The sequence below is a fragment of the Anoplopoma fimbria genome, chromosome 11, assembly GCF_027596085.1.
Source record: "Anoplopoma fimbria isolate UVic2021 breed Golden Eagle Sablefish chromosome 11, Afim_UVic_2022, whole genome shotgun sequence".
NCBI lineage: Eukaryota > Metazoa > Chordata > Actinopteri > Perciformes > Anoplopomatidae > Anoplopoma > Anoplopoma fimbria.
The window spans coordinates 22,785,431-22,809,016 of NC_072459.1; the positions used below are offsets into that span (position 1 = coordinate 22,785,431).

At 41.5% G+C, this 23,586-nt stretch overlaps 2 protein-coding genes across 2 annotated transcripts; one reads left to right on the top strand and one right to left on the bottom strand.

The window, feature by feature from the left end:
- Nucleotides 1–801: 801 nt before the first annotated feature.
- evplb (envoplakin b) lies at nucleotides 802–15,400 on the top strand. Its single transcript, XM_054608241.1, has 22 exons — nucleotides 802–1,038; nucleotides 3,775–3,874; nucleotides 4,390–4,544; nucleotides 4,721–4,844; nucleotides 4,952–5,083; nucleotides 5,170–5,205; nucleotides 5,325–5,486; nucleotides 5,779–5,886; nucleotides 6,040–6,135; nucleotides 6,224–6,334; nucleotides 8,437–8,583; nucleotides 8,699–8,853; nucleotides 8,977–9,074; nucleotides 9,173–9,345; nucleotides 9,916–10,094; nucleotides 10,212–10,350; nucleotides 10,491–10,684; nucleotides 10,798–10,948; nucleotides 11,036–11,119; nucleotides 11,216–11,350; nucleotides 11,466–11,558; nucleotides 11,672–15,400. The coding sequence occupies exons 1-22, from the start codon at nucleotides 998–1,000 to the stop codon at nucleotides 15,152–15,154; spliced, it is 6,096 nt and encodes a 2,031-aa protein (XP_054464216.1). The 5' UTR covers nucleotides 802–997; the 3' UTR covers nucleotides 15,155–15,400.
- Nucleotides 15,401–18,463: 3,063 nt separating this feature from the next.
- LOC129098669 (serotonin N-acetyltransferase-like) lies at nucleotides 18,464–19,517 on the bottom strand. The gene is made up of 3 exons (XM_054607750.1): nucleotides 19,364–19,517; nucleotides 18,937–19,091; nucleotides 18,464–18,832 (listed from the first exon to the last, which is right to left on the bottom strand). The coding sequence occupies exons 1-3, from the start codon at nucleotides 19,515–19,517 to the stop codon at nucleotides 18,464–18,466; spliced, it is 678 nt and encodes a 225-aa protein (XP_054463725.1).
- Nucleotides 19,518–23,586: the final 4,069 nt, after the last annotated feature.

Consider the following 23,586-nt stretch of genomic DNA (forward strand, 5'->3'; position numbering starts at 1 on the left):
TAGCTGCAGGTAAAGTTTGCATTCTTCTCTCTAGACCTTGACTCGTATAGCACAGAGGTAATTTCACAGGGTGTGTGTGGGCCCACTGATACTAAGAAATGAATATGCTCCGTCCCTCCGGGACCGTCAGGTGTAGCAATCCTTTAGGTTGCAGCATAATTATTATAATTTCTGCTGTATCTGTCAAAACTTTGATGCCAACGCATTGAAAAACAAGTTTAACCTTTTCCTACTGTGCTATTGTAGTCTACACTGTTAAACTATGTCACCTTTCCAGAATTCCAACATGGACATCTACTGCACCCAACTATTCATCCCATCACGACTCACTCAGTGAGATCTCAAACTCTCAGCTATTTGTTTTTTATTTATACTTCTCTGATGGATTCATGTTATGTAGCAGCACACAGTGATATACGTCACATATGAATCTAAATTTGCTTTTCATGTCTAAATGAACAATAATAGTAGGTGCTTGTAATGATCCTGATATACAGGCATTGAGTAACTAGTTCCGCTGCATTCCATTGCAATCATACATGTGGAAACAGTGAGTGCTCTATGATGTACTGCCACGTCTTGTGTTGCATGGAGCTGATAACAGAGCAACAACTGTATAAGATACAGAGAACACTTTTATGAGAGAAAAAAACACTGAAGTGTACAGATAGTGCAGATAAACTCATCAAAGATTATTTAAGGCAGATCTATGAAAGAAAACACTGGAATGAACGCACAGAAGGAACAGCTTCAAGAACATAAAAGGCAGAGCGAGAAGCGTGGAACAGGTCCGCCCGGTCTGCTCCTCCGCTGCTTTTCCTGATGACACACCTGCTGGCCTGGGTGGAGCTGAGACAGGTGAACACTTCTTAACTGAGAGGGGAGACGCCACGAGAGGTATGCAGGCGCGAGAGGAAAGAGGAGAGGAGAGAGTGAGGTTGTAAGAAACACACTCGGACTCCGATTACGACCGACAGGCCCGAGCAGTCTCACCAAGATGTCGAACCACAAGGAATACAACCCTGTAAAGATCAGCAAGTGAGTGCACTATGTGTGTGTTTGTGTGTGTGTCGGGTTTCCTAGTCTTATGTCACTGTCCCTGGTCTCGTTTGCTGTGTTTTCTTCCTGAAGGGCTGACCTGGAATCTGCCTCAAAGCTGTGCTTTTGTACCATGATCCCATTTATGTTTGCTCTGTGTTTTATTTCCCGGGACAACACCAGGAGTCAGGTGCCAAATGAAAACAAAGATCTGACTCTAAAAATACATTCTGTGTGTTGATTACAAATATCTGCCCGTCATTCATTTTTAAGAAGGAAATTGTCGGAGCATGAGCTGTGCTTTTACATGTTCTTAATGTTCTTCATTGATTGTCCTTTTGACACCTTATATGACTCCTTAACTCAACAGCAGCACTTTTATCGGTTTCTTTGCCCAGGGGGGTGTTTCATCAAAGTTTACTGACTCACTAATTCCATTTCTGGTGCCACTCCAAAGCCTGAGCCAGTGTTTCGGACTCATTAAGCTGAAAGATCAACAGTGTGCCTTGAGTCCTCTAATCCAACCGAGACGGTACAATAATAGAGTGCAGCTTGTTGTTGTTGCTCTGTAATGGAACCGCTGGTTGTTTGAGTTAAGGGGAGGGAGTCGAATCTCATCGTTATCAATCATGTTTTATGAAGCTACACATGGCAATAAATGTGTGGCCTTCTTGAGAAATTGCCCAACCTTCACCTCACTCCTCAGAAAGTGACTAATCAGGTGATTATCTCCCCTTGGCGCAACGCAGCACCCAGAAGGGACACATTCTGTTGAACATTAGCGCTCTTTCACAGAGGGGCGTGCCGGGCAGCAAAAAGGCTCGAGATTGTTACTGACAGAAGACAGGAAGGGCTGAGGGAGTGGCAGGGCAGCGTCTCTCTGCTACTAGCTCTGTTTGTCTTATCGGTACAGTGAAACTTAAGTTTGAATGGAAGTGAGAGAGTCAGTGAGTGTGTAATGTGATGTACAGCTCACCTGGTAAGCATGGGTGATTATTTATGACGATTATTTATTTATAGAGCAAGAAACAACCGCTGATTGTTTGTTTTGTAGCTCTCAGCTGTGAATGAACTCAGCCACATGTTGGACTTTTGCAGCAGAGATAAGAGCAATCAGTGGAGGAGGAAGGATTCAGATACTATACCTAAGTCAAAGTACTTAAGTACTCATACCACAAGTAAAAGTCCTGCATTGGAAATGTTACGAAGTTAAAAGTATATAAAGATAATCTGGAAAATGTACTTAAAGTATCAAACGTAGAAGTACTCAAAAATGTCCCCCTTGAGTGTTATACTGGCCTATTATTTAGGCCTTTTTTTTATCATTGAGTTGATATTACTCACGTGTTATTGTTTGTGCAGCATTTTACTGTTGTAGTTGGTTGAAGTTGAGCAAATATTGAACTAATGATAACTTTAATTATGGATTTATCTCCTGATTGATTGATTAATTGAAAGGAATGGCGGCAACATTTAAATAGCTGGAACCATGAAATGTTTGGCATTTTCAAAAAAACCAACTTTCTGTCAATTTACTTATCATTTCAGCTCTACTTCATATCCTGTTGGGTAGTTTAGCTTCATAATTAATATGATTTGCATTTGTTTTGTATACAAAAGAAGCCATAACACGTAACTTATACAACTGTGAAGTGGCATAACAAGAAAATACTCAAGTAACAGTACCTGGCCAAATGTGCGTATACACATTCCATCATTGGGAGTAATAAAAAGAAGGCGCTACAGGAAGTAATCCACCAGTCCTACTCTGCCTACTACGAGCCATAATGTCTGACTACAACTGTCAAAGCCCCGCTGGAAATTAATGACACTGATAAGAGCTGAATGGCTCAGTGTGACACGATCGTCTGTCACACACAACATTCCTGACTGTCAATGGGAAGGGACAGTGGGGGGGACAACCCCACCCTCTACAATGTGTCCCCTGGGTCCTGATCCGGGTGTGTCAGAATAAATAGTTGGCTTTGGTATCACAGCAGAGGAGGAATGACAGAACAAACACCCAAAGAGCACAAACAGGTCTGCAGAGAGCTGCTCCTGAGTGACATGCCACTGAAGAATTATGTTGAGCAGGTGAAGGCATCTTCTTTGTCTGTGCCCTCTGTGGGTTTAATGTCCACACCTCAACCATTAAGTCCAAAAAGCAAAAGTAAAACTGTCAAGTTGACCATACATTACAAACCTAGTGGTGGGAAATAACTAACTGCATTTACTTAAGTTCTGTACTTAAGTACAACTTTGAGGTACTTTATATCTTCATATTTGTTCAAATACTTTGTCATCAATATAACGTAGTCATATATATATATATATATATATATATATATATATATATATATATATATATTCTTGATAATATTGTGAAATTTAAAAAATATTTAGGTGAAAGCTTCAAATAAGCCGATTGGTTTTCAGCCTCTTCCGTTTGTGTATTTTTAAAGTGTGCCAATAAATTATATTAAACTAAACTTTTATGCAACTCCACTTTATTGATTTGACAACGGTGTTTACTTTGCTGATTCACTTCTAAAATCGGAACTACCGAAAAAGTAATACAAACTACTTATTAGCATGAGAGTAGATTTGCTGATGTTGGTATATTTAACTACAAAAACAAGTTATTTAATCACATTAAAAATAACGTATATCTTACCAACTTTCTACTAGTACTAGTTTCAAGGATTTTGACCATCTTCTTTTTGTGTTTTTCATCAGGAGCCAGGCCACTGATCTGGCTGTGGTGATTGCTCGCATGCAGAAGAATGCAGACCAAGTAGAGAAGAATATCCTGAGTTCAGAGGGGCTGCTGACGGTGGTAAGAAGTCCATGTTGAACTTATGTCTACATTAACACCGGCTTAATTTGAAACCTAAAAGTCATCACTAGTTCATTTTTTCACCATAAAAGCTGAGGTACAAAATCAGTGTTTTGTGTGAAAAGATATGACCAACTGCTATTTATTCTTTCATTGTGGAACAATATCTTTTTTATTTTTTATTTTATTGAACATACACTGCAGGGAGTTGGTTCTTTAATGTTGATGAACTGGTATTAAAACATGCTTTGGAAGGAAATCAAACAGTACTAACGTCATGTCAATAATCAACATGTTCAGCACTTAATGACCTGGAACATGATGAAGTGATATGATTTCCAATTTTTGATACTATCAACCAATTCCAAAAATACCACACCAGCTTAACAAGGACATGTTTCAACAGAACAACAGATAAGCTATTGTTGACGCATGGGCTTTTTTCCCTCCCAACTCCTGGAGGTTAAAACAAGTTTGATTCCAACAAACACACCATTCCTGTTGCCCCCCTGTAGGACACGGCGCGTGATGAGAAGAAGCAGCCCCTGATCCACCAGAAGGAGAACGCAGAAACCCTGGCGCAGGCGGAGGTGCTGCTGAAGGACCTCTTCATGGACGCGGACAGGGCCAAGAGGCTGCAGCACCCGCAGGCCGGGGAGATTGAGAAAGAGTGAGTTTATTCTGGCTTGTCACACACAAATACACGCAAGCATGCATGCCAACAGACACACCTAAAACTTGCTGTGTCGCATACCTTCAAGATATGCCGGCCAGTGTCATTTCCACATTCCCCTTTATGCTCCACCCATTTACTCCTAATTGCTGAAATGATTTTCTGCTTTTCAGTGTGAAAAATCTCCACGACCGCTGGGTGAAGGACTGTGCCATCTACAGGGATCTGTACGCCCAGGCACCAGTTTTGGAACCAAAACCAAGGATTGACTGGGGTCCTCTGCTAGATGAAAAACTGGTTGGTTTAAGCTCAGTTAGTCTTTTGTTTTAGTTGCTAACCATCCTAATGAGTCATAAAAGTCAAAAGTTCAACAATGTTCTGCTTCACAACGCTTTGATTTACAGAAACAGTTGAAGGCAGATGCATACGGCCCCAACCTGACTGATGTAGAGAAGCAGATCGCAGCACACAACATTCTGCACCAGGAGATCAAGGCCTACAGTGACCAGCTGCAGTCCAGCACCACCAGTTCAAAGGTAGCTGCACAAAACAACACATAAACACACTCTGCAGGACTTCATGCAGGATGAATCATAATTTTCTTTTTCGTATTTGTTCGCAGTACGCCAGCCTCAAAGAGAAAAATGCTGAACTCTATGTGAGTTGAGTTTATTTTTTGGGTTGCACTTGTTGACTCTTAAGGCTTCGATGTGTGACTTGTGCTGTTTGAAGTCACATAAATGATGTCTATATGTAACGTGCATGTTCGTTCTGCAGGAGAGCTCCCAGAAGAGAGGCAACCACCTGGCCTCTCTGTATGAGTACGTGCAGGGCTGCAGTAAAGAGCTGGTCTACCTGTCGGGCCAGCAGGATAGGATCCTCCAGAGAGACTGGAGTGATCGCATGGTCGACCCTCCAGGCGTCCGCATGGAGTATGAGGTGAGGGTGTCCTGATGGCGCTGCCATTATTGACTGATTTTAAAATTGTGCAGTCTTGTGATCAGAGGGAGGTGCAAGGGCGGAGATATTTTGGAGGAAAGAATACTACAATGTCATGTTGCCTTCAAGCACAATTGTTGAAGGGCCAGTTGCACCGGCTTCGGACCCAACTGGTGTAACCAGTATGGTGCATAGTAGTTTGCATCGCTGCTGGGTCAATATGATTTGAATACTTGAAACACTATGTTATGTCTTCTACATCCCACCTTATGTTGTTTCTGCTCATCAACAGAAATTCAAAAACAACGGACTGATAGCACATGAGAGTGAGATCAACAAGCTGCAGGGGGAAGGAGATCGGCTTGTAGAAATGAAACACCCTGGCAGCTCAACAATAAAGGTACATCTGTGAGCTACTTTCAACACATATCCGTATCATAACTGTGATAAATCACCATAGTACCCTACATAGTGGTATGACATAGGATTCCTTATGGTCAAATAAAATGAAATGAATGATTGATGAATTAATCGAGGTGGTTCCTTTTTTCAGGCACACAGAGATGCTGTGCAGGCCGAGTGGCAAGTCTTCCTCAACTTGTGCCTGGCACAGGAAACACACTTGGACAAGATTGAAGAGTATAAGAAGGTAGTGAGCCTCTGGCCGCACCACACTGTGACAATTCTTCTTCTACTAAATCAACCAGTTCACTAAAGTGACTATTTGTCCAATGCAGTTCCAGTTGGATGCAGAGACGTTGACCGAGTCCATGGAGAGGCTCAACTCCAGCATGGACCCAAAGTCTCTGGCCGATAAGAGCAACCCTCAGGTCCTGATGGCGCTGGAGGTACGGCTGTTTTCTAAAGTCATGGTTTCTGTTTAGCTTTAGAAAGTCTTGAAGAGTATGGACACGTTGAAACTTGAAGCACAGCTGTTATTTGTGTGTGAAGAATCAGATGAGTTTATCAAGAGTCTCACTAATACTTACAGCTTAGCGTAGGAGGAACCTTTAATAGCAACTATTAAGTGGTCACATGATTTATAGACAGATACTCAGAGGATGAAGAGCCAACCAGACACTATATTGTTTTTTCTTTTGTAAAAAAAACAATATAGTGTCAACTTATATTTACTCAGTGATATGTTATCTGCATTTTAAAAGTACTTCTCAAGTAAGAATTAACGTACAAAATAAGATTCAAAGTAATGTTATATATTTACTATATCTAAATAGGGATATATAGATAAGAGCAAAATATTGATAGAATAATATATTAATTTGCAAGAACAAAAAATGAGGAGGCAGGGCAAGGGAGGGAAACAAAATCAATGCAAGCTTTATTGATGTTGTCAGCAGTCCTGACAAATAGATTACAAATAAGAAAAAAACAGTAAAATCTAATAACATGTTCAAATCAATAATGCAAATATAGCTAAAAACTACCCTATTTCGCACCATACATATACATTTTACATTGAATTATACATACGGTATAACGGTTTATTCATTATGACCAATTATATAGTTTACAATCCTTTTCAAAACTTGGCTTGGACGGTTAGGTGAACTCTAGAGTATTTTTAAGCTGTAAGAAATTGGATAGAAAGGTTATTTACATAAATCTACAAGTAGGAGGAAACGTCAAGGATTTTTACTTTCATATTTCACTTAAATCCAAAATTTTACTTTAGTCAGTTTAATAAGTATGACCTCAGAGTTAATTTGTGATACAGATGTCTGTGTGCTGTAAGTGTGTGAAAAGCTCCCTGTTCAGTTCTACAAGTTTGAGTCACAATATTCAGGTTATTTGCCTCCTGTGTTGACTCACAGTATTTGTTTAGTCTTTGCCGTTTGTAGGGGTCTGTTCCAAGAAGCAGGTTTACTAAGTTGTCTAACATTTATGAGTTGAACCAAGATAAGAGCAAGTATGTATAAAACTTTTAATGAATGCTCTTAAGACTCATACCAAATTTGGACTCATGACTAAAACAATTCTTAGTAAAAAAGAATTGATTACTAATAAGAAAAAAAAAGGTCAGAGTAACTTTTAGCAAAGGTCATATTTAACTTGTTCAACTCAAATACACATATAAAATATATGAAAAACAACAAGTCATTACTTTTCAGATTGTGTCGAAACAAAGCAAGTTTGTAGTGACTGATAAGATGTGAATCTTTTTTTCATTGATCATTTTATACAATTTTCATAACATTTACAAACCAAAAAATGTTATATATATATACCCAAAAAGTCTCAGTCAAAAACATATATATGCACTAGTGTTCATACCTCAGTTTTGCATTTGTCCTAATCTTTGTTTTTGTAAACATGCAAATTCCTTTGCGTTTATACTGACTCACTGTAATTTGGAATAACTTCTGGATTCAGTCTGGAAGCATTTTATTTCTTACTTTTAACATCCTTTATGTCGTCTTAAAGTCCACAAAATCTCAAAATTTGAGAGCACATCACAGCTTCATGCTAACCTTGTTATGATCAGGACTACCCATCTTTCATTGTAACATTATATATGGTTCAATATATTGTATACAATACAATATCAGTATACAGTATGCTGATTGGGATATAATCCATAAAATCAATGAAATTATATTATTTAAAAAAAGATATGTTGTATCTTTTAAAAAACAACAAATGCAACCAAAAAATGCCAATTGTTTTTATTACATTTTTTTGTAAGAGGTTTTCTTATTTATAGTCTTTAAAAACGTTTGCATTTCACAGCTCTGCTAATGTAATACCTGTAGTACCTCAGGCTTCCCTCTTCAAAGCAGCCAACAACCTGTTTTTAAACCTGCTTTCACCTGCTAAGCACTAACCAGCTCTACCTCTACCCAATTAGATAATGAAGAAAAGTTGGGGATTTAGCACGTCATATCCTTGTTTGTTTGCGTTGCTTCTGTTTTAATTCAATAATACCCCGCAGGGAGATGAACCAGCAGTGAAGAGGAATGAGCAGCGCCTGGCTGACCTCAGGGAGCTCAGCAGCACCATCGTGCCTCTGAAGTTACGCCGAATGAAGCCCACCAAACCCACCACTGCAGTGTCCCTGTGTGACTGGGCAGATAAAGAGGTAGGTTGTGATCAGTCATTTACAGGCCTCGAAATAAAAGAAATGATGAAGGGTAAGGCAAAAAACATTCCTGTTGTTATCACCTTTATTTCATCATCTTCTCTGTCTGGTTCAGGACACAGTGAGGCGTGGTGAGGTGCTAAACCTGAAGTCCAACTCTGACAATAAGAACTGGGAGCTTCAGAGCAGCAGTGGGATGACCAGGACCCTACCTGGGGCATGTTTTATAGTCCCTCCACCTGATGCCGAGGCTCTGGAGAAAGTAAACAGGTATTGAAGTGCAAACTTACCGCCTGCACTATTTTTTCATTGCATTGTTTTCTTATGTGATGACAGCAGAGACAAAGCCTGTGATGAATTTTAATGAAACATTGGGTGTCTATGTGTGTTCAGTCTGGACAGAGCACTGACGGATCTAAAGAGCCGTAGATCTGCACTCATGGCCTCCTTGAAGAACCCAACTGTGGAGGTGGTCCGCCCTCAGAAGGCCGGTGAGAAGAAAGACTTCTTTACAGGACATCATTATTTTGTCTTCCCTTGCGATAAGATAACATTTCATTGTACAGTTATTGTCTTTGCTCCTCCACAGCCGCTGTTCAAAGTGCTCCGGAGGATCCTAGAGCTGCTGAGCTAGCTAGTGAAATAGACAAGATCAACAAAGCCCTGGATCGGAGCGAAAAAGAAATCCTGAGTCGTCTGAGAGCCCCGCTGGACAACCAAAACCCCACACAAGACCTGACAAACAGACTGCAAGAGCACGAGGTGAACATGAAAAAACACTATGCTTTGATAATAAAGGGTACAGTTTCATCATCTTCACCCACATGTTCTGAATGTTATTCTCTACATGTCCACACAATGCTGCTCCTCCACTGTTGAAGAGCTTAGTTCAGCTCTGCATTAAGCTGTGTGTGTGTGTGTGTGTGTGTGTGTGTGTGTGTGTGTGTGTGTGTGTGTGTGTGTGTGTGTGTGTGTGTGTGTGTGTGTGTGTGTGTGTGTGTGTGTGTGTGTGTGTGTGTGTGTGTGTGTGTGTGTGTGTGTGTGTGTGTGTGTGTGTGTGTGTGTGTGTGTGTGACTGGGCATCAATAGGTTGTTGGTCCATTTGTAGTGGAGATGCTAGAATTTGCTTTGTGTTGTATTGTTTCCTGTAATGTTCCAGGGACTACAGATGGAAATAAATTAGTAGCTTAATCTGGTACAAAAGCATCTATTTTCCTTTTTTTGATCAATCTTATTTTGTACATTGTCCCTTGTATAAATACATTTAATAAACAAAAACTAAACACGTCTGTCTTGGAGTGATCAGTAACACCATGTGACTTTGCCCTCCAGAAATCTGCTCAGACTGTGAGAAAGCTGGATTCTGAGAAGTCTGCGATCCAGAGAGAGATGGAGCCTATTCTGGCCCAGAAACCCCTGGGACCCATCAGCTCTACACTGCCCCTCAAACTCAGCGCTGCAAACAACAAGATTGATAACATCAATACCCTCATTGACCTTTATAACAAAAAGTAAGACAAGTTTCCTCTGATATTTGAATTAAGGCCAGAAGCACTTTTTTATTTTTGAAAAATTATTTCCGTAAATTTTGGGGATTTATCGTCCTGTGTTTCTCTCCTCTTAACCAGAGCTATAGCCTCCATGTACCTAGAGAAGCAGAAGCAGAAAGTGGAAGGCATTGTCTCTGGGTTTGAGGACATGCTTGCTAAAGATGGCGCCATTCTTGATCAACCGAACTCCCTCCAAAGTCGCAACCAGAAGTTGCAGGTGTTGTACTTTATAATGCAACCAAATTTGTTTACGATTTCAGGAAAGGCTTTTATGAGGGTATAGAGCATGGGATTCCCCAAAAGGGATCCAAACCTGTAGATTTCTTTATCTCAGTTCTTTCTCCTTATGCCAAACAGCTTACACGTAAGGATGTGGCCTCGAAAAAAGATGAGTTGAATACATTAAGCAGAGACTTGGACATGACCGAGCAAGCGTGCAGCTCCTTCCAGCAGAGTTTCAATGAATACTGTCCAGACATCCGCCGCCAGGAGAATGAGGTGAAACAGCTGAGGAATCGTTACATAAATGTCAACAATCAGCTCCAGGAAAGGTGAGTTAAACAAGTTTCAGAAATTGTTATTGTTTCAGAAATACAGTGTAACTGTATTTGTGTTTGTTTTTTAACTTTTATTTAAAATGGTTGTTCTTGATGTTTGGCTTTAGGTCTGGTCTCATTCAGGAAGCATCCAATAAAAACCAAGATTTCCAGAATGCTGCTCAGTCACTGGATTTCTTCTTGGTAAATTTGCCCAATAATGCGATCAAACCTACAGATGATGTGCCGCAGATAACAGCCAAGCAGAACTCTCAGAAGGTTAGTAGAAGTATTTCTTTACATACATTAACCTGTTTCCAACTGTACATATGGCTCAATTCTGTGTGGATTACATGTCTTGTTTAGAAAGTGATGGAGGACATCAAGAGGAAATCTGGGGATCTAGACCAAGTCAAGTATCTTTCCCGTGATCTGCAGGGCGTTTTGAATGTGAGTTCAGAGAATATGAGTATTCCCATTTACAGTTGATAAGGTATGCACATCCAAGTACTTAATCCTTCAATCTTTTAATAAATGTCATTTCAGGAGTATGGTGTTAAGTCAGACACTTACCGGTGCGCTCTAAATTATGACGATGATGATGGCGATGATGAGGATGGCGATGATGAACCTGTCCTAAAGAAACGTCAAACAACTATGGCTCAGGCTGTACAGAGAAAGGTACACTTATAGACAACCATCTCAAGTAAACAAGAACAAATCTTTAACCTTTCTCTTTAATTTTCACTCTGTCATCTTCATTTTCTAAACTAATTTTCCCTTCTGCTCTTTACAGGAGCAAAATCTACTGAACCTTTACTCTCAGGTGTCTGCAGAAAACAACCAGCTACTCAGCCAGTTGGGGACTGCAAAGAACATCAAAACCATGGTACAATATTATGGAATCAAAATAACATCAACAGCTCTCAAGTAATAGTAGAATAATTAAAAGTGTTTCCTGCCCAAAATAATCTTCTTCTTTCTTCTTTTATTTGTGTGCAGAATGAGGAGAAGGCTAGTCATGTCGTGGTCAATCAGCAGCTGCAGCTACAGAGCCAGAGGAAGGACCTGGAGGAGAGCGATAGTCTGAAAAGGGAATTAAATGAGGAGGTTGACAGGCGCTTACATGCTGAAAGAGACCTGGAAACATACCGTAAGAGGTTTGTGTCTCTGAAGAATAGGAGAGGAGTGGAGAGGTTGGAGGAGAAGGAGGTGGTGCAATACACTCGTGACCCCAAACTGGAGGTGGAAATAAAGTCCTTGAAAAGTCGGATCCAGGATGAATCATTTAAAAGGTCTAGAACCCAGTCAGAAATAGACATTATAAATGATAGGATTATCAAAGTGGAAACACAGCTGATGAAAATCGAACCAAAACTGGTGACAAAGCTACTGTTTGAATACGAAAGAGATCCACAGCTTGACAAAGATGCCGTCAAGATGAGAGATGAAATCCGCAGGATACAACTGGAGCTCCAAACTAGAGATACTGAGTCAATTCATGTGAAAACTGAGCTCACGGTTCTGTCTCAGCAGAAACAAAAAATCAGGGAGAAGGTTGTTAAGAAAGAAGTGGTGAGACTTGAAAAGGATCCGGAGATGCTGAAAGCTGTTCTCACTTTCCAAAGTAATATCTCGGAGGAGGAACTCCGGTGCAAGTCGCTAAACGATAGCATTTTTAGCACAAGGAGTCAGATAAACACACTAGAGAGGGTCATTCCCACCATCCAACCCAAGATAGTCACCAAGGTGGTGAAGCAAGTACAGCAAGATAGAGAATTGCTGGAAGAGTCGAAGAAACTACGAATGGCCTTGGAGGAGGAGAAAGATGAGAATGCGATCTTGATGAAGGACCTGACCACCTTGCAGCTACGTTACAGTGAGGTGGACAAGCTCAGGGCTAAAGTCGAGGTCAAGGAGATCATCAATGAGATCTACAGAGTTGATCCTGAGACAGAAGTCGAGCTGGTGCGTCTGAAGAAAGAGCTGCAGGATTCCAGCCGTAACCGTGCAGACCTGGATAAAGACATCACAACACTGATAACGACTCTGACTACCCTGCGGGCTCAGAAACCCAAAGTAGAGTACAAAGAGGTGACCCAGGAGGTGATCAAAGAAGAGAAGAGCCCCGAGGTCACCAGGGAATTGCAAAGGCTGAACAACCAAGTCTCCCGTCTGCTAGTCAACTATGAAACCACCCTTGAGCTGCTGACCCACCTACGTAAAGAAAGAGACGAGCTGAAAGTCGAAAAATCCAAGGTGGAGATCAAGCTAGTCAATAGAGAGCTTATCAAATATGAAAACGATCCACTTCTTGAGAAGGAGGCCGACAGACTTCGTAGAAATGTAAGAGAAGAGATTCAACAACGTCGCAGTGTGGAGGAATGTGTCTTTGACCTCCAGAACCAATACATTGTCCTTGAAAGGCAGAAGCCAGAGGAAAAGGTTGTCATGCAGGAAATGGTGCGTCTTCAGAAGGACCCCAAGCAGGTACTGGAGCATGATAAGTTGAACAAGAACCTGGACGATGAAATGAAGAACCGCAGAAAGCTTGAATTGGAGGTCAGACAGCTCAGAGCCCTGCTTCAAGACAAAGAGCACACCTTGGCTCAGATGGACGATCGTCAGAAGAAGATTCAAGTAGAGTCAGAGCTAAGGCAGATCAAATCTCGAATTCTTGAGCTGGAAAACTCTCCGTCGCCTGTTGAGGAAAGGATTGTCATCGAGGAGGTCCTGAAAGTGGAGAGGGACCCTAAGCTGGAAAAACTTACTGATGGTATACGTATCGACTTTGAGACTGAGAGCACCAATATCAGTCGTCTAGAGAGAGAAATCCGCAACCTGAAGCTCAAGTTGGATATTCTACAAAAGGAGAAGTCAATTGAAAAGGTTGTTTACAGAGAAGTTGTTCGTGTAGAGAAAGACCCGGCATTGGAGGCTGAAAGGGAACGTCTGAGAGAGCTCGTAACACAGGAGAGAAATCTCAGGCGTGACCAGGAGGATAACACTCAGAACATCCAAATCAGAATTACTCACATGCAGTCATCGTATTCTGTAACTTCTCAGGAGGAGGTGGCTCTCATCTCCAACAGAGATGCTCTGCAGAGAGAGAAGGAGGATATGCTCAGAGAGCTCAAAATGCTAGAGTCTCAAAGACAGAACATCAGCATAACGTTCCAGCAACAGTCAAAGCTGATGAGCGAGAGAAACCAGACTGTACGGCAAAGGAGTCTTAGAACCTCCACTGAGATACAGCGGATGGAGAAAGAAATCCTCAATGAGAAAGACAAAGTTCACCAGAGAGACGCATTCATCATGGAGCTGCAGAACAACATCAGAAAAGAGGAGCACACTGAAACCCACACCAGGGAGACAAATCTTTCCACGAAGATCACCATCCTGGATCCAGAAACTGGTAGAGACATGTCTCCCTATGATGCCTACTTGCAGGGGCTTATTGATCGCAACAACTACATTCACCTGGCGGAGTTAGAGTGCGACTGGGAGGAAATCACCTCAACTGGTCCAGATGGAGATACAACAATTCTGCAGGACCGTAAAAGTGGGAATCAGTACTCTATCAAGGATGCTCTCAAGGATGGCCGCTTGACCCAGTATGACGTGATGCGCTACAAGGAAGGAAAAATATCCATTTCTGAGTTTGCCCTCCTTGTTGCGGGGGAAACCAGACCGCCCATCGTTCCTCCAATGCCAATCCCCAAATTACCCACCAGACCCACCCCCTTGAACTCCATGCCAACCTCCCTAAGGTCCTCCTATCCCAGCCTCAACACTCAACTCAGTGGCAGTTTGAACAACCTCAGTGCTTCAGCAGGTGATGAGTTATTCCCCATCTCTGGTGTTTTAGACACCACCACTGAAAGCCGCATGTCTGTGCGAAGTGCCCTGACCCGCAAACTCATTGATGCCGACACAGCCCTCAAGCTGCTGGAGGCACAAGCAGCCTCCGGGGGAATTGTCGATCTTACCAATAAAGACAAAATTTCTGTCCACAAGGCAGCTGAACGCGGTCTCATTGACTCGAGTGACATGTACAAGCTTCTGAATGCCCAGAAGGCCTTCACTGGAGTTGAGGATCCCATGACCAAAGAACGTCTCGCAGTGGGACAGGCTGCAAAGAAAGGGTATATTCCCCAAGAAAATGCCAGGAGATACATGGAGGCGCAGTACCTGACAGGCGGGTTTGTGAACCCCTCTAAAGCAGGCCGCCTAACCGTCGAAGAAGCTCTTGCCAGTAATATTATTGACAAAGCAACAGCTGAGGAGTTGCAAGATGAAGCTTCCCACAAAAAAGAGCTGGTAGACCCCATCACTAAAGAGAAGATATCATACAAGCAGGCGATGGATAGGTGTAAGAAAGACATCAGCACTGGCCTCCTGCTGCTTCCTGCGCTCTCTACTGATGCCGCAAGTGCCCCATCATACTCAAACTATCGTTTCAGTTCCTCCTACAACAGATTCTAGATGTGAAGTTTAAGATATTTTATTTGCCACAGCCAATGGTGCTAGCGGGTGTTTGTAACCATGCTAAGTGATCCACATAGAGATAAAAATGACAATGTTTATGCTCACACTTTTTGAAAACACTGAAAAAAACTACATTTTTGATAAAGCTGTATATGTGGATCTACTTTATTTTAGTGCTATTTTGGGTTCTGCTGTAAAAATGAGGGTAATTTTTGTATTTTATGGTGAAATGTTATTAAACTCCACAAGACTCACATACATTTTTCTGACTTGTTCTTTGAAATATCAACAGTTGAATCATCAAAACATATATGTGTAAATAGAGTCAATTTGAACACAATGATGTTGATGATCAAATTATGGTCTTCATTCGGACCTCTGCCTTTTAGCCTTGCCTACAGCAGCTATACTTTGTTTTTAGTGCTAATTAAAAAGCGGGCTAACTGAAATGTTAAAAACTGTAAACTTTATACCTGCTAAAATGTAGCATTAGCATGCTGATGTTAGCATTTAGCTCAAAGCATTGCTGTGCAGCCTCACAGAGTTGCTAGCATGTCTGTATACTCTTAGTTTTGCTATTAATATTCATATGGGTATATATCATTTATGACCCATCTTCCCATTTCCAGGAACAACTTGCTCCAAAAGACAATGAATCATCTACTGTATCTAATACTGTACCTAATCTACAATGCTCATAAACCCGGGTGAGTCATGTGCTTGGAAATGATGGATTACGGATACAGATTAAATATGACTGAAGCATTTAGTGTGTTATGGTAAACAAGGTCAAACTCTTGGGTCTACATGGATGAAACACGTGTCTAATAAAAGACATCTGGAAATCTAAAACTTTAGGACCGGGACCCCAAGAGTGCATTAAAGTATCTTCCCAAGTGGTCTCACAAAAAAAGGTAGACAAAGGTCCATAATCCCTTTTTCCTGGAAAGGGTTGAAAGGTGATATACATTGGGGAATTGTCTGAAAGACCCGATCTGACCCCACAGTGGAGTTTACAGTAAATTGTGTTGATGTGGGAATATGTATGATGCCTCTCTGCTGGGATGTCTGCCTGCCAGATTACCCGGTGACTGTAAGGATTTTGTGGGATTACTGCACATGAGCCTGTCAGGAGGCTGAAGTAGCCCCACTCTGCATCTAGAGGTGGGTGGGTGGGGTTATTTTGCAGAGTGTACCACTTGTAGGCTGAAATCAAATTCTGGATTATTTTTCCCCAGCCAATCAATGACATAGTGATCCAAACGCATTTGTGTTGACTGCCTTGCAAATAAAAGCCTGCAAAATAGCCCAGAGTGCCACAGCGTCACATACAGTATGTGGAAACACAAAGGGCACATTTGCACTGACTGGACCATTGCCTTCGTGGTGGTAATTGGCAGCTCCTTCTTGTTTCGCTGGATTATTGTTATCATAATACTAGACTGCAGTGCTGATGGTTTAAACCCTGACAATGAGCATTTGCACATTTGTCTCTTATTCACTCTGTCAATAAATGATGATGGCGAAGCCTCCTGTACGCCTGCCCTGCAATCATGCCAACACCATATCAATTAGTATTTAAAGCACTCTTCCTGACTCTATTTTCCCTCTTCATTCAGCAATATCAGGAGCAGTGACAATATTCAGTGCTGAAACAAAAATGTGTTGCTGGGTCAGGGAGGTGCTTTATTATTGCATTTGAAAAACTGAACATCAGTACAAACATACATAAAAGCACATCAACATTAGAGCAGAAAATATGAATCATAGAAATCAATCTGACAATCATAGACTAAAATGTGTTTACTAAAATTGTCTTGCTCATCATTGGTTGAATACGTCTGCCAGAGGAAATAAACTCCAGTAACGCTCAGACTTCCCCGACAGCCAAATGTGCAAAGATGCCAGCTGGCAGCATCAGCTTGAAATAAAAGATGCTGCAAGCCATCTTCCTTCTGCAAAATATCTGTCTATAACTTCATTTATATATATTACCAAAATAAACCTCCACAAAGTCCACTTGACCGGTGAGATTTACAAAAATGAGCCTCAACCTGAGACAGTTTAGATTCCTGAGAGAAGACATAGTTGATAAGTGCTTTTTATGCGCACTACAGCGGTGTTCTGATCAAACGTCAACTTGTGTCATGATGTCCTCATACTTCAGGATACTATCGTATCTAAATGTCAATGTTAGATTTAAAAGATACATTTTTTTTATTTTCGTTCTTCCGCTACATGGAAATCAATATAAATAACATCCAATGCTTTTGTTCTCTATTCATTTGTCATTTTTAACTTGAGTTTGAACGTGAATTGAACATGCTGATAATATGAAAAATATTTCTGTCAGACTTCAAACATCTTCATCCGGCTCACTATGTGCTGATACTGACTGAAGTTCTGGATAATTCTTTAAAGATGACCACTAAGTTTGCCCTTCAGAGGAGGGGGAGCTGCTCACCCTGGCACGTTAGTGGATTAGACAGTGACTGTGACATGGATTAAAGCGCCATTCAAGAGCATAAGGCTTCCCACTGGCTGACCTCCAGAGGTACATTTTAGAGCTAGCTGAAGATACTCATATAAAGACAGGGACATAACACTACAGAAAAACCTTTAACTATAAGTTATAGGTAATGAAGTATTCAAGGGAAGGTTTGATTTGATATACTCATCAATAAGTCTATGTACAAGACTTATATTTTGGATCAGACAAAATCAAAATCATAACTTTTTCATCGTATAAAATCTGTATAAAACATTTTATTGAAATTGGGATACTGTAAGAGACACAAACTTTAGAAAACAAACATAACAACACAAAGTCTGGATGTGCAGACTAACAGATGAGTCAAGTCCTCCTACGTTTACAATAGCTAAAGCCCCCTAATGGAGCTGGAGGAGCTGTGGTTGAGAAGCTAAAGCCGGGTCGCTGACGTCAATCCATAGTTGTGTGAAGAGCCCAGAAAGGTGCTAAGCAGCAGACAGCTTACTGTCCAAATGTCTGACACAAATACAACACAGCATCACTGTAACTCCAGTGACTGAGTCAACACACTACTCCGCCCACAGGTGAGGGAAAAGAACTGGATATACAAAGTGGAATAATACATCACATTTCCATATAGTCCATTCTTGCCTTTATTGTACACAATAAGAGAATTTCATAGATGCAGTATGAGATTAGAGAAAATAGGTCCAACAAAACAATAAGCAGCCTCTCAAACTGAGGAAAACCTGACACACCCTCCAAAGAGTACAACAATGTTGCTCAAGGAAATATCAGTGACACACATCACCATGTCATACATCAACATGTTCATCAGTCTTTGCCAATGGCAGAGTCAAGGGGTTCTGAGGGAAGCGGATCGCCTCACTGTTGCGCCGCATGTACGCGTGGCCGCTGATGGGGTACCACATCTCCGTGAAGGTCAGGTTGGCCACGGTGATGTCGCAGCGCCCCAGCACTTTGAAACCCGACTTGTGGTAGAAGGGAATGAGGAAGTCTTCGCACATGAGCACTGCTCGGCGCACGTTGGGCAGGCAGCGGAGGTACTGCAGGTAACGCCACATCAGAATGGGCCCTTTGCCCTGCTGCCTGAAGGTGCGATGGACCGCGAGGATGTGGATGTGGAGGGTGGAGCCGCGGGGCTTGTGGAGGGTCAGTGCGTCCTGAAGCAAAGTGGTAAGACATCATAATTATGATCAAATATATATATATATGTGTGTGTGTGTGTGTGTGTGATGATGAATTTGGAAAGCGCAGGGTGTCTTACTTCAGTGAGTCTGTCCTTGTCCCAGAGAGAGCCGATGATAAAAGCCACCAGCCGACCCTCCTCGAACCAGCCCATGGACAGCTCTGGACACAATGTGAGGAAATGACGCACCTCATCCAGGTGGAGGGGACACTCACCTGACACTGAGATAAACGCTGAGAGAGAGAGAGAGAGAGAGAGAGAGAGAGACACACCTTGCTATTAAATTGTTTGGCACTATTTCTATGCAGTCAAAATCTTTAAAATGTGAATAAAAGAAAACCTGCCCACTGATACAATGAAATGCAAAAAGGTCATTAGACATAGCAAAGTCCTCTATCGATTCAATGCTTCCTTTCACTCAGTGAAGCTTCACAGCGGATTTGTAGGCTTCTTCAGGTGAGCGGATCTCTGCTTCACTACATGACGTGTGGGACTAGTCACTTACCCTCTCGCTCGATCTCAAAGACGCTGATGGCATCCTGCGTGTTCAGCGGTCGGACTTCGCTCGCAGGAAGCGTGTGTCTCCTTTGCATACCAGGGGAGACCGAAGGCGTCGGCTGCATTGGCTTGATGAAAGGCTGCGAGCCAATAACGGACATCACAAGACTTTGCACTCTCCTCCTCTTGACTCCTTCTCTGCCGCTCAGCAGGACCACCTCTGCCAGGCCCCTGCGACGAGAACAGGATGGGTTGTCTCAGTATTTATAGGGCAGCTTTCCCTGTGACCCGCATGCTCATTTGCATTTGAATATTTGATGTCAGTGAATGAATGAATGAAGGTCACAACTGTGTGGGGGCAATTTACTGGACCCTGCAATTAACTGCGTCCATTGTTGCTGTTTGGTTTTTGTCTCCATTGACAGAGAATAACAAATGGTTTTCTATGCATATTTATAGCAGGTTTGACACGCATGTTTACAGGGAGGCAGCTGATCCAGGATCAGCACAGAGACAGTTTACAAAAGTTTTGGTAAAGTGCCACCAAAATGTTCCCAGTTGCATTTGAAGACATCACAAGTAATTGGTCTGTGCATGTATCTTTCTTCCATCATTGTTTTCCAACTTAATGAATAAAACAATTAAGATTTTTCTTTTTTTTGCCCCTATCTGATGATTTCCTACAAGCAGTCATGGCTACAGGGACACTTACCGGAGGATGTTGAGGCGTTTCTTGGTGAGCTCCTGGGCACTGACCAGCTTTCCTTCTCTGCCTCTATCTCACCTGCTCCACCACAGACGCCTGTCTTCATATGAGGTGATTATTACTATGAGTCACATGATGAAGGATTACACCTACACAAGTTGTTTCCACACCTCGGCGCATTACCGACACTTTATCTCCTCTCGGACAAGAGCACAACATGTTCATCTGGCTGTTATTATCAGGCTGTGATTCAATTTGATAGCCTGATTGGTCAAGCTATGTTTTCTCTTCATCGGCACAATGCAAAATGAACTAAACATACTAATGACATGATTGTATTAATCATCTTATATTTACATTACATTACATTACAGTCATTTAGCAGACGCTTTTATCCAAAGCGACTTACAGGAAGTGTATTCAACATAGGTATTCAAGAGAACTACTAGTCACCAGAAGTCATAAGTGCATCTCCTTTCTTAAACAAGCATCTTAAAGCATAAACCAGAGCAAAAGTATAGTGCAGAGGCAAATTACTACGAAAACAATAATTGCAACAGACTAATACGAATATAATAAGTGCTACAAACTACTACGAATAGGATAAGTGCAGTAAACGAATACAAATTCAATAAGTGCAGCGAACTGATACGAATGCAATAAGTGCTACGAGGAAGGCTCAGGGTAGTACTTCTTGAAGAGGTGAGTTTTCAGCCTGCGCCTAAAGATGGGCATATAACATGAGGCCGGTTCGAGGCGGGTAGGCAGGATGGCTGCAATGCCCCCTGACTGATCCGCCTGCCCCACCAACATCAAGTGTCCCCCATTCACCCCAAAATCTTAATAAAAAGTATTTTATTTTGTCCTCGTCGATTCAACCAGTCAAAACAATGCCACATCTGATTGGTTGGTTTGGTGAGAAGTGAGACTTTTCTAATCAGCGTCCACACTGCTGACTATAACAGGAATGTAGTTTTATTTGTTTATGTACACGAGGGCACGAATGAGGCACGAGCATGGTTAAATTGTGGCTCATGTCAAAGGTTACAACCACTGTTTGTGATCAAGTGTTTGACTGGAGTGTCTTCAAGCTTAGCCTCTAGCTGGCACATCGTACTTGGAGTTAAACTGGATTTCTGAGGCTCCAGCTGTGTTTATAGTGTGAGCTTGGTCTCTTTGAATGGAGCACAGGCAGACAGGAGGCCTGGGTTGTTTGTGGCCCCGTTCATCCCAGGTTTGTTTTCACAACGGAATTATTGTTTATCATTCCTATCCTATTACATGGTTAGAATGTAAACACACATATGTTGTTTTCAGCGAAATGCTTAAAATTGATTAGTTGGAACGAAAATACCCACATCCGAATTTGTTCTATAGATTTGAAGAGCTCCCCATATAACTACAGTTTTGTTTTGCTGGACAGCGTTTCATTTCAAAGTGTGTAGCATTATCCTATTGATTTCTCAGTTGTTTTCATTAGGCAAAATACATAGAGAACTGACTACTATACTGTGTTTATGTCTTGCAAGATGAGAACATCAGTCCTTGGAGAAAGTGGCAGATTATAAATGGCAGATATTTGACCCTCATGATCTACTGGATAGAGAGTAATTCAATTCAATTCAATTCAGTTTATTTTGTATAGCCCAGAATCACAAATTACAAATTTGCCTCAGAGGGCTTTACAATCTGTGCACAGTAAAGGTGAAATGACCCAGACCCAGCAGGAAGGAACAGGACCTGGAAGAGACAGCTGGCGACCCTGATGAGGACTCATCTGATGATGACGGTACAGCTGCTGTAGCAACACTGGTAAACATATATATTCAATCATCCTGTTTCTCTCCCACTTCCTTTCCAGAAGAAAATGAACTCAGTTGCATCCATCCTGATGGTCTTCTTTTATTCAGTGGTTTTCAGTCTTTTTGCACACCAAAGGTTGATCGATGGACACAATATGATGGTGGACGTAGGAGAGGCAGACATTACTTTGGCCATGGGGATTGTGATGGCCCTCTGTCATATCTACAGCTGTCTGAAACATTTAACAACACATGTACCTGTACCAGTCGCTGTGCAGAGAGTTGCAAATGCCCTGAATATTTCTAAGAAAGCTAACTGTATGTATTAGGGATTTATGTACCCCTAAAAATGACTAATGGACTATAAGAGGACCATATTCACCTGGACACAATTGTTGTGTGTACAATTACATGTTATACTGTTTAAATGTGTAGCTTTTTCTTATTTTCTAGAAATGTCTTTTCAAATTTTAGGTCATAACCATGCAATTCCACAATGTCATCTTCTCAGGAACTGAGTAAAACAGTATTTTTTCTAACTTGACCACCATGGATTTTAGAGGCTGTTTAGTTGGATTTGAATGTGTTTCATGAGACTAAGAGTGGTAGTGTTAGGTCAATGTCTAAATAAATTGAATGAGAATGAACTGCTGTTTTCATTTATTTCTCCACCATACACAATATTGAAATGTTAAGTACTCAGAGGAGCATTTTATCTAAAGCACCATTTGAAAAGGGTCCTGTATTGAACCATTATGGCCTACAAATAACCTTTTTAATTTTTGAAGTTCTGTAAAGAACCATAAATATGCCTGAAAGAGACATTTTTCATGGTTCTTTAACAGTATGGCATAACTACAGTAATTTCCTGAAAAAACAAATACCACTGGAATTACTATAGTGATATTATATCAACTCTATATATAAATGTGAATATGTAAAGCAAACGATCATAGCATAGGACTGGAAAAAATATTATTCAGATACGGCTCTACTTAAGTGACTCTAGATATTCATTACATTCAACACATTGCTGACTAAAAACATGCACTAACATGCTTTCTTGAGGCAAATAAATTATTGAATTTACCAACTCCAGTGGCTTGTAACAGTTTTGAAAAAATAACCTCAGCTAGAGTTAAGTTTATATGTTTTCTACAAAGGTCCTGTGAATCCACAAAGGTGGTTCCTCTTCTTTCGGGTGGTTAAACCTCTGCTCAGGTTGAAGTTGATTGGAGATTTGATGGAATTACAGAGACGGGTCTGATTGCCACCGTGGCTTTAACTGAGTCGTGGGATACACGACTCAGTTAAACTCCCACGTTTACTTCTTCTCTGCTTTCTCAATGCACAACTGAATGTTGTGCTCATTTTGGTAATCCAAACCTCCCAGAACTGTTGGCTCACATTCTGATCAACAGGGTTTTAAATTGATGACGTGAATACCATGTCTGTCCAAAATGATATATTCATTCATCCATTTTCCGTAACCTGCTTATCCAGTTAAGGGTCGCAGGGGTGCTGGAGCCGATCTCAGCTGTCAATGGGTGAAGGCAGGGTTCACCCTGGACAGGTCGCAGGGCTGACATATAGAGACAGACAACCACTCACACTCACACCTACGGGCAATTTAGAGTCTTCAATGAACCTTAGTTGCATGTCTTTGGAGTGTGGGAGGAAGCCGGAGAACCCGGAGAGAACATGCAAACACCACACAGAAGG

Coding starts and splice junctions, on each gene's coding strand:
- LOC129098669 (XM_054607750.1), bottom strand. CDS start 19,517: ATGTCCGTTATTGGCTCGCAGCCTTTCATCAAGCCAATGCAGCCGACG. Junction 19,092..19,363: donor CTTTGAGATCGAGCGAGAGG/GTAAGTGACTAG, acceptor TCTCTCTCTCAG/CGTTTATCTCAGTGTCAGGT. Junction 18,833..18,936: donor ACAAGGACAGACTCACTGAA/GTAAGACACCCT, acceptor ACTTTGCTTCAG/GACGCACTGACCCTCCACAA.
- evplb (XM_054608241.1), top strand. CDS start 998: ATGTCGAACCACAAGGAATACAACCCTGTAAAGATCAGCAA. Junction 4,845..4,951: donor CTCTGCTAGATGAAAAACTG/GTTGGTTTAAGC, acceptor TTTGATTTACAG/AAACAGTTGAAGGCAGATGC. Junction 11,351..11,465: donor CTCAGGCTGTACAGAGAAAG/GTACACTTATAG, acceptor TGCTCTTTACAG/GAGCAAAATCTACTGAACCT.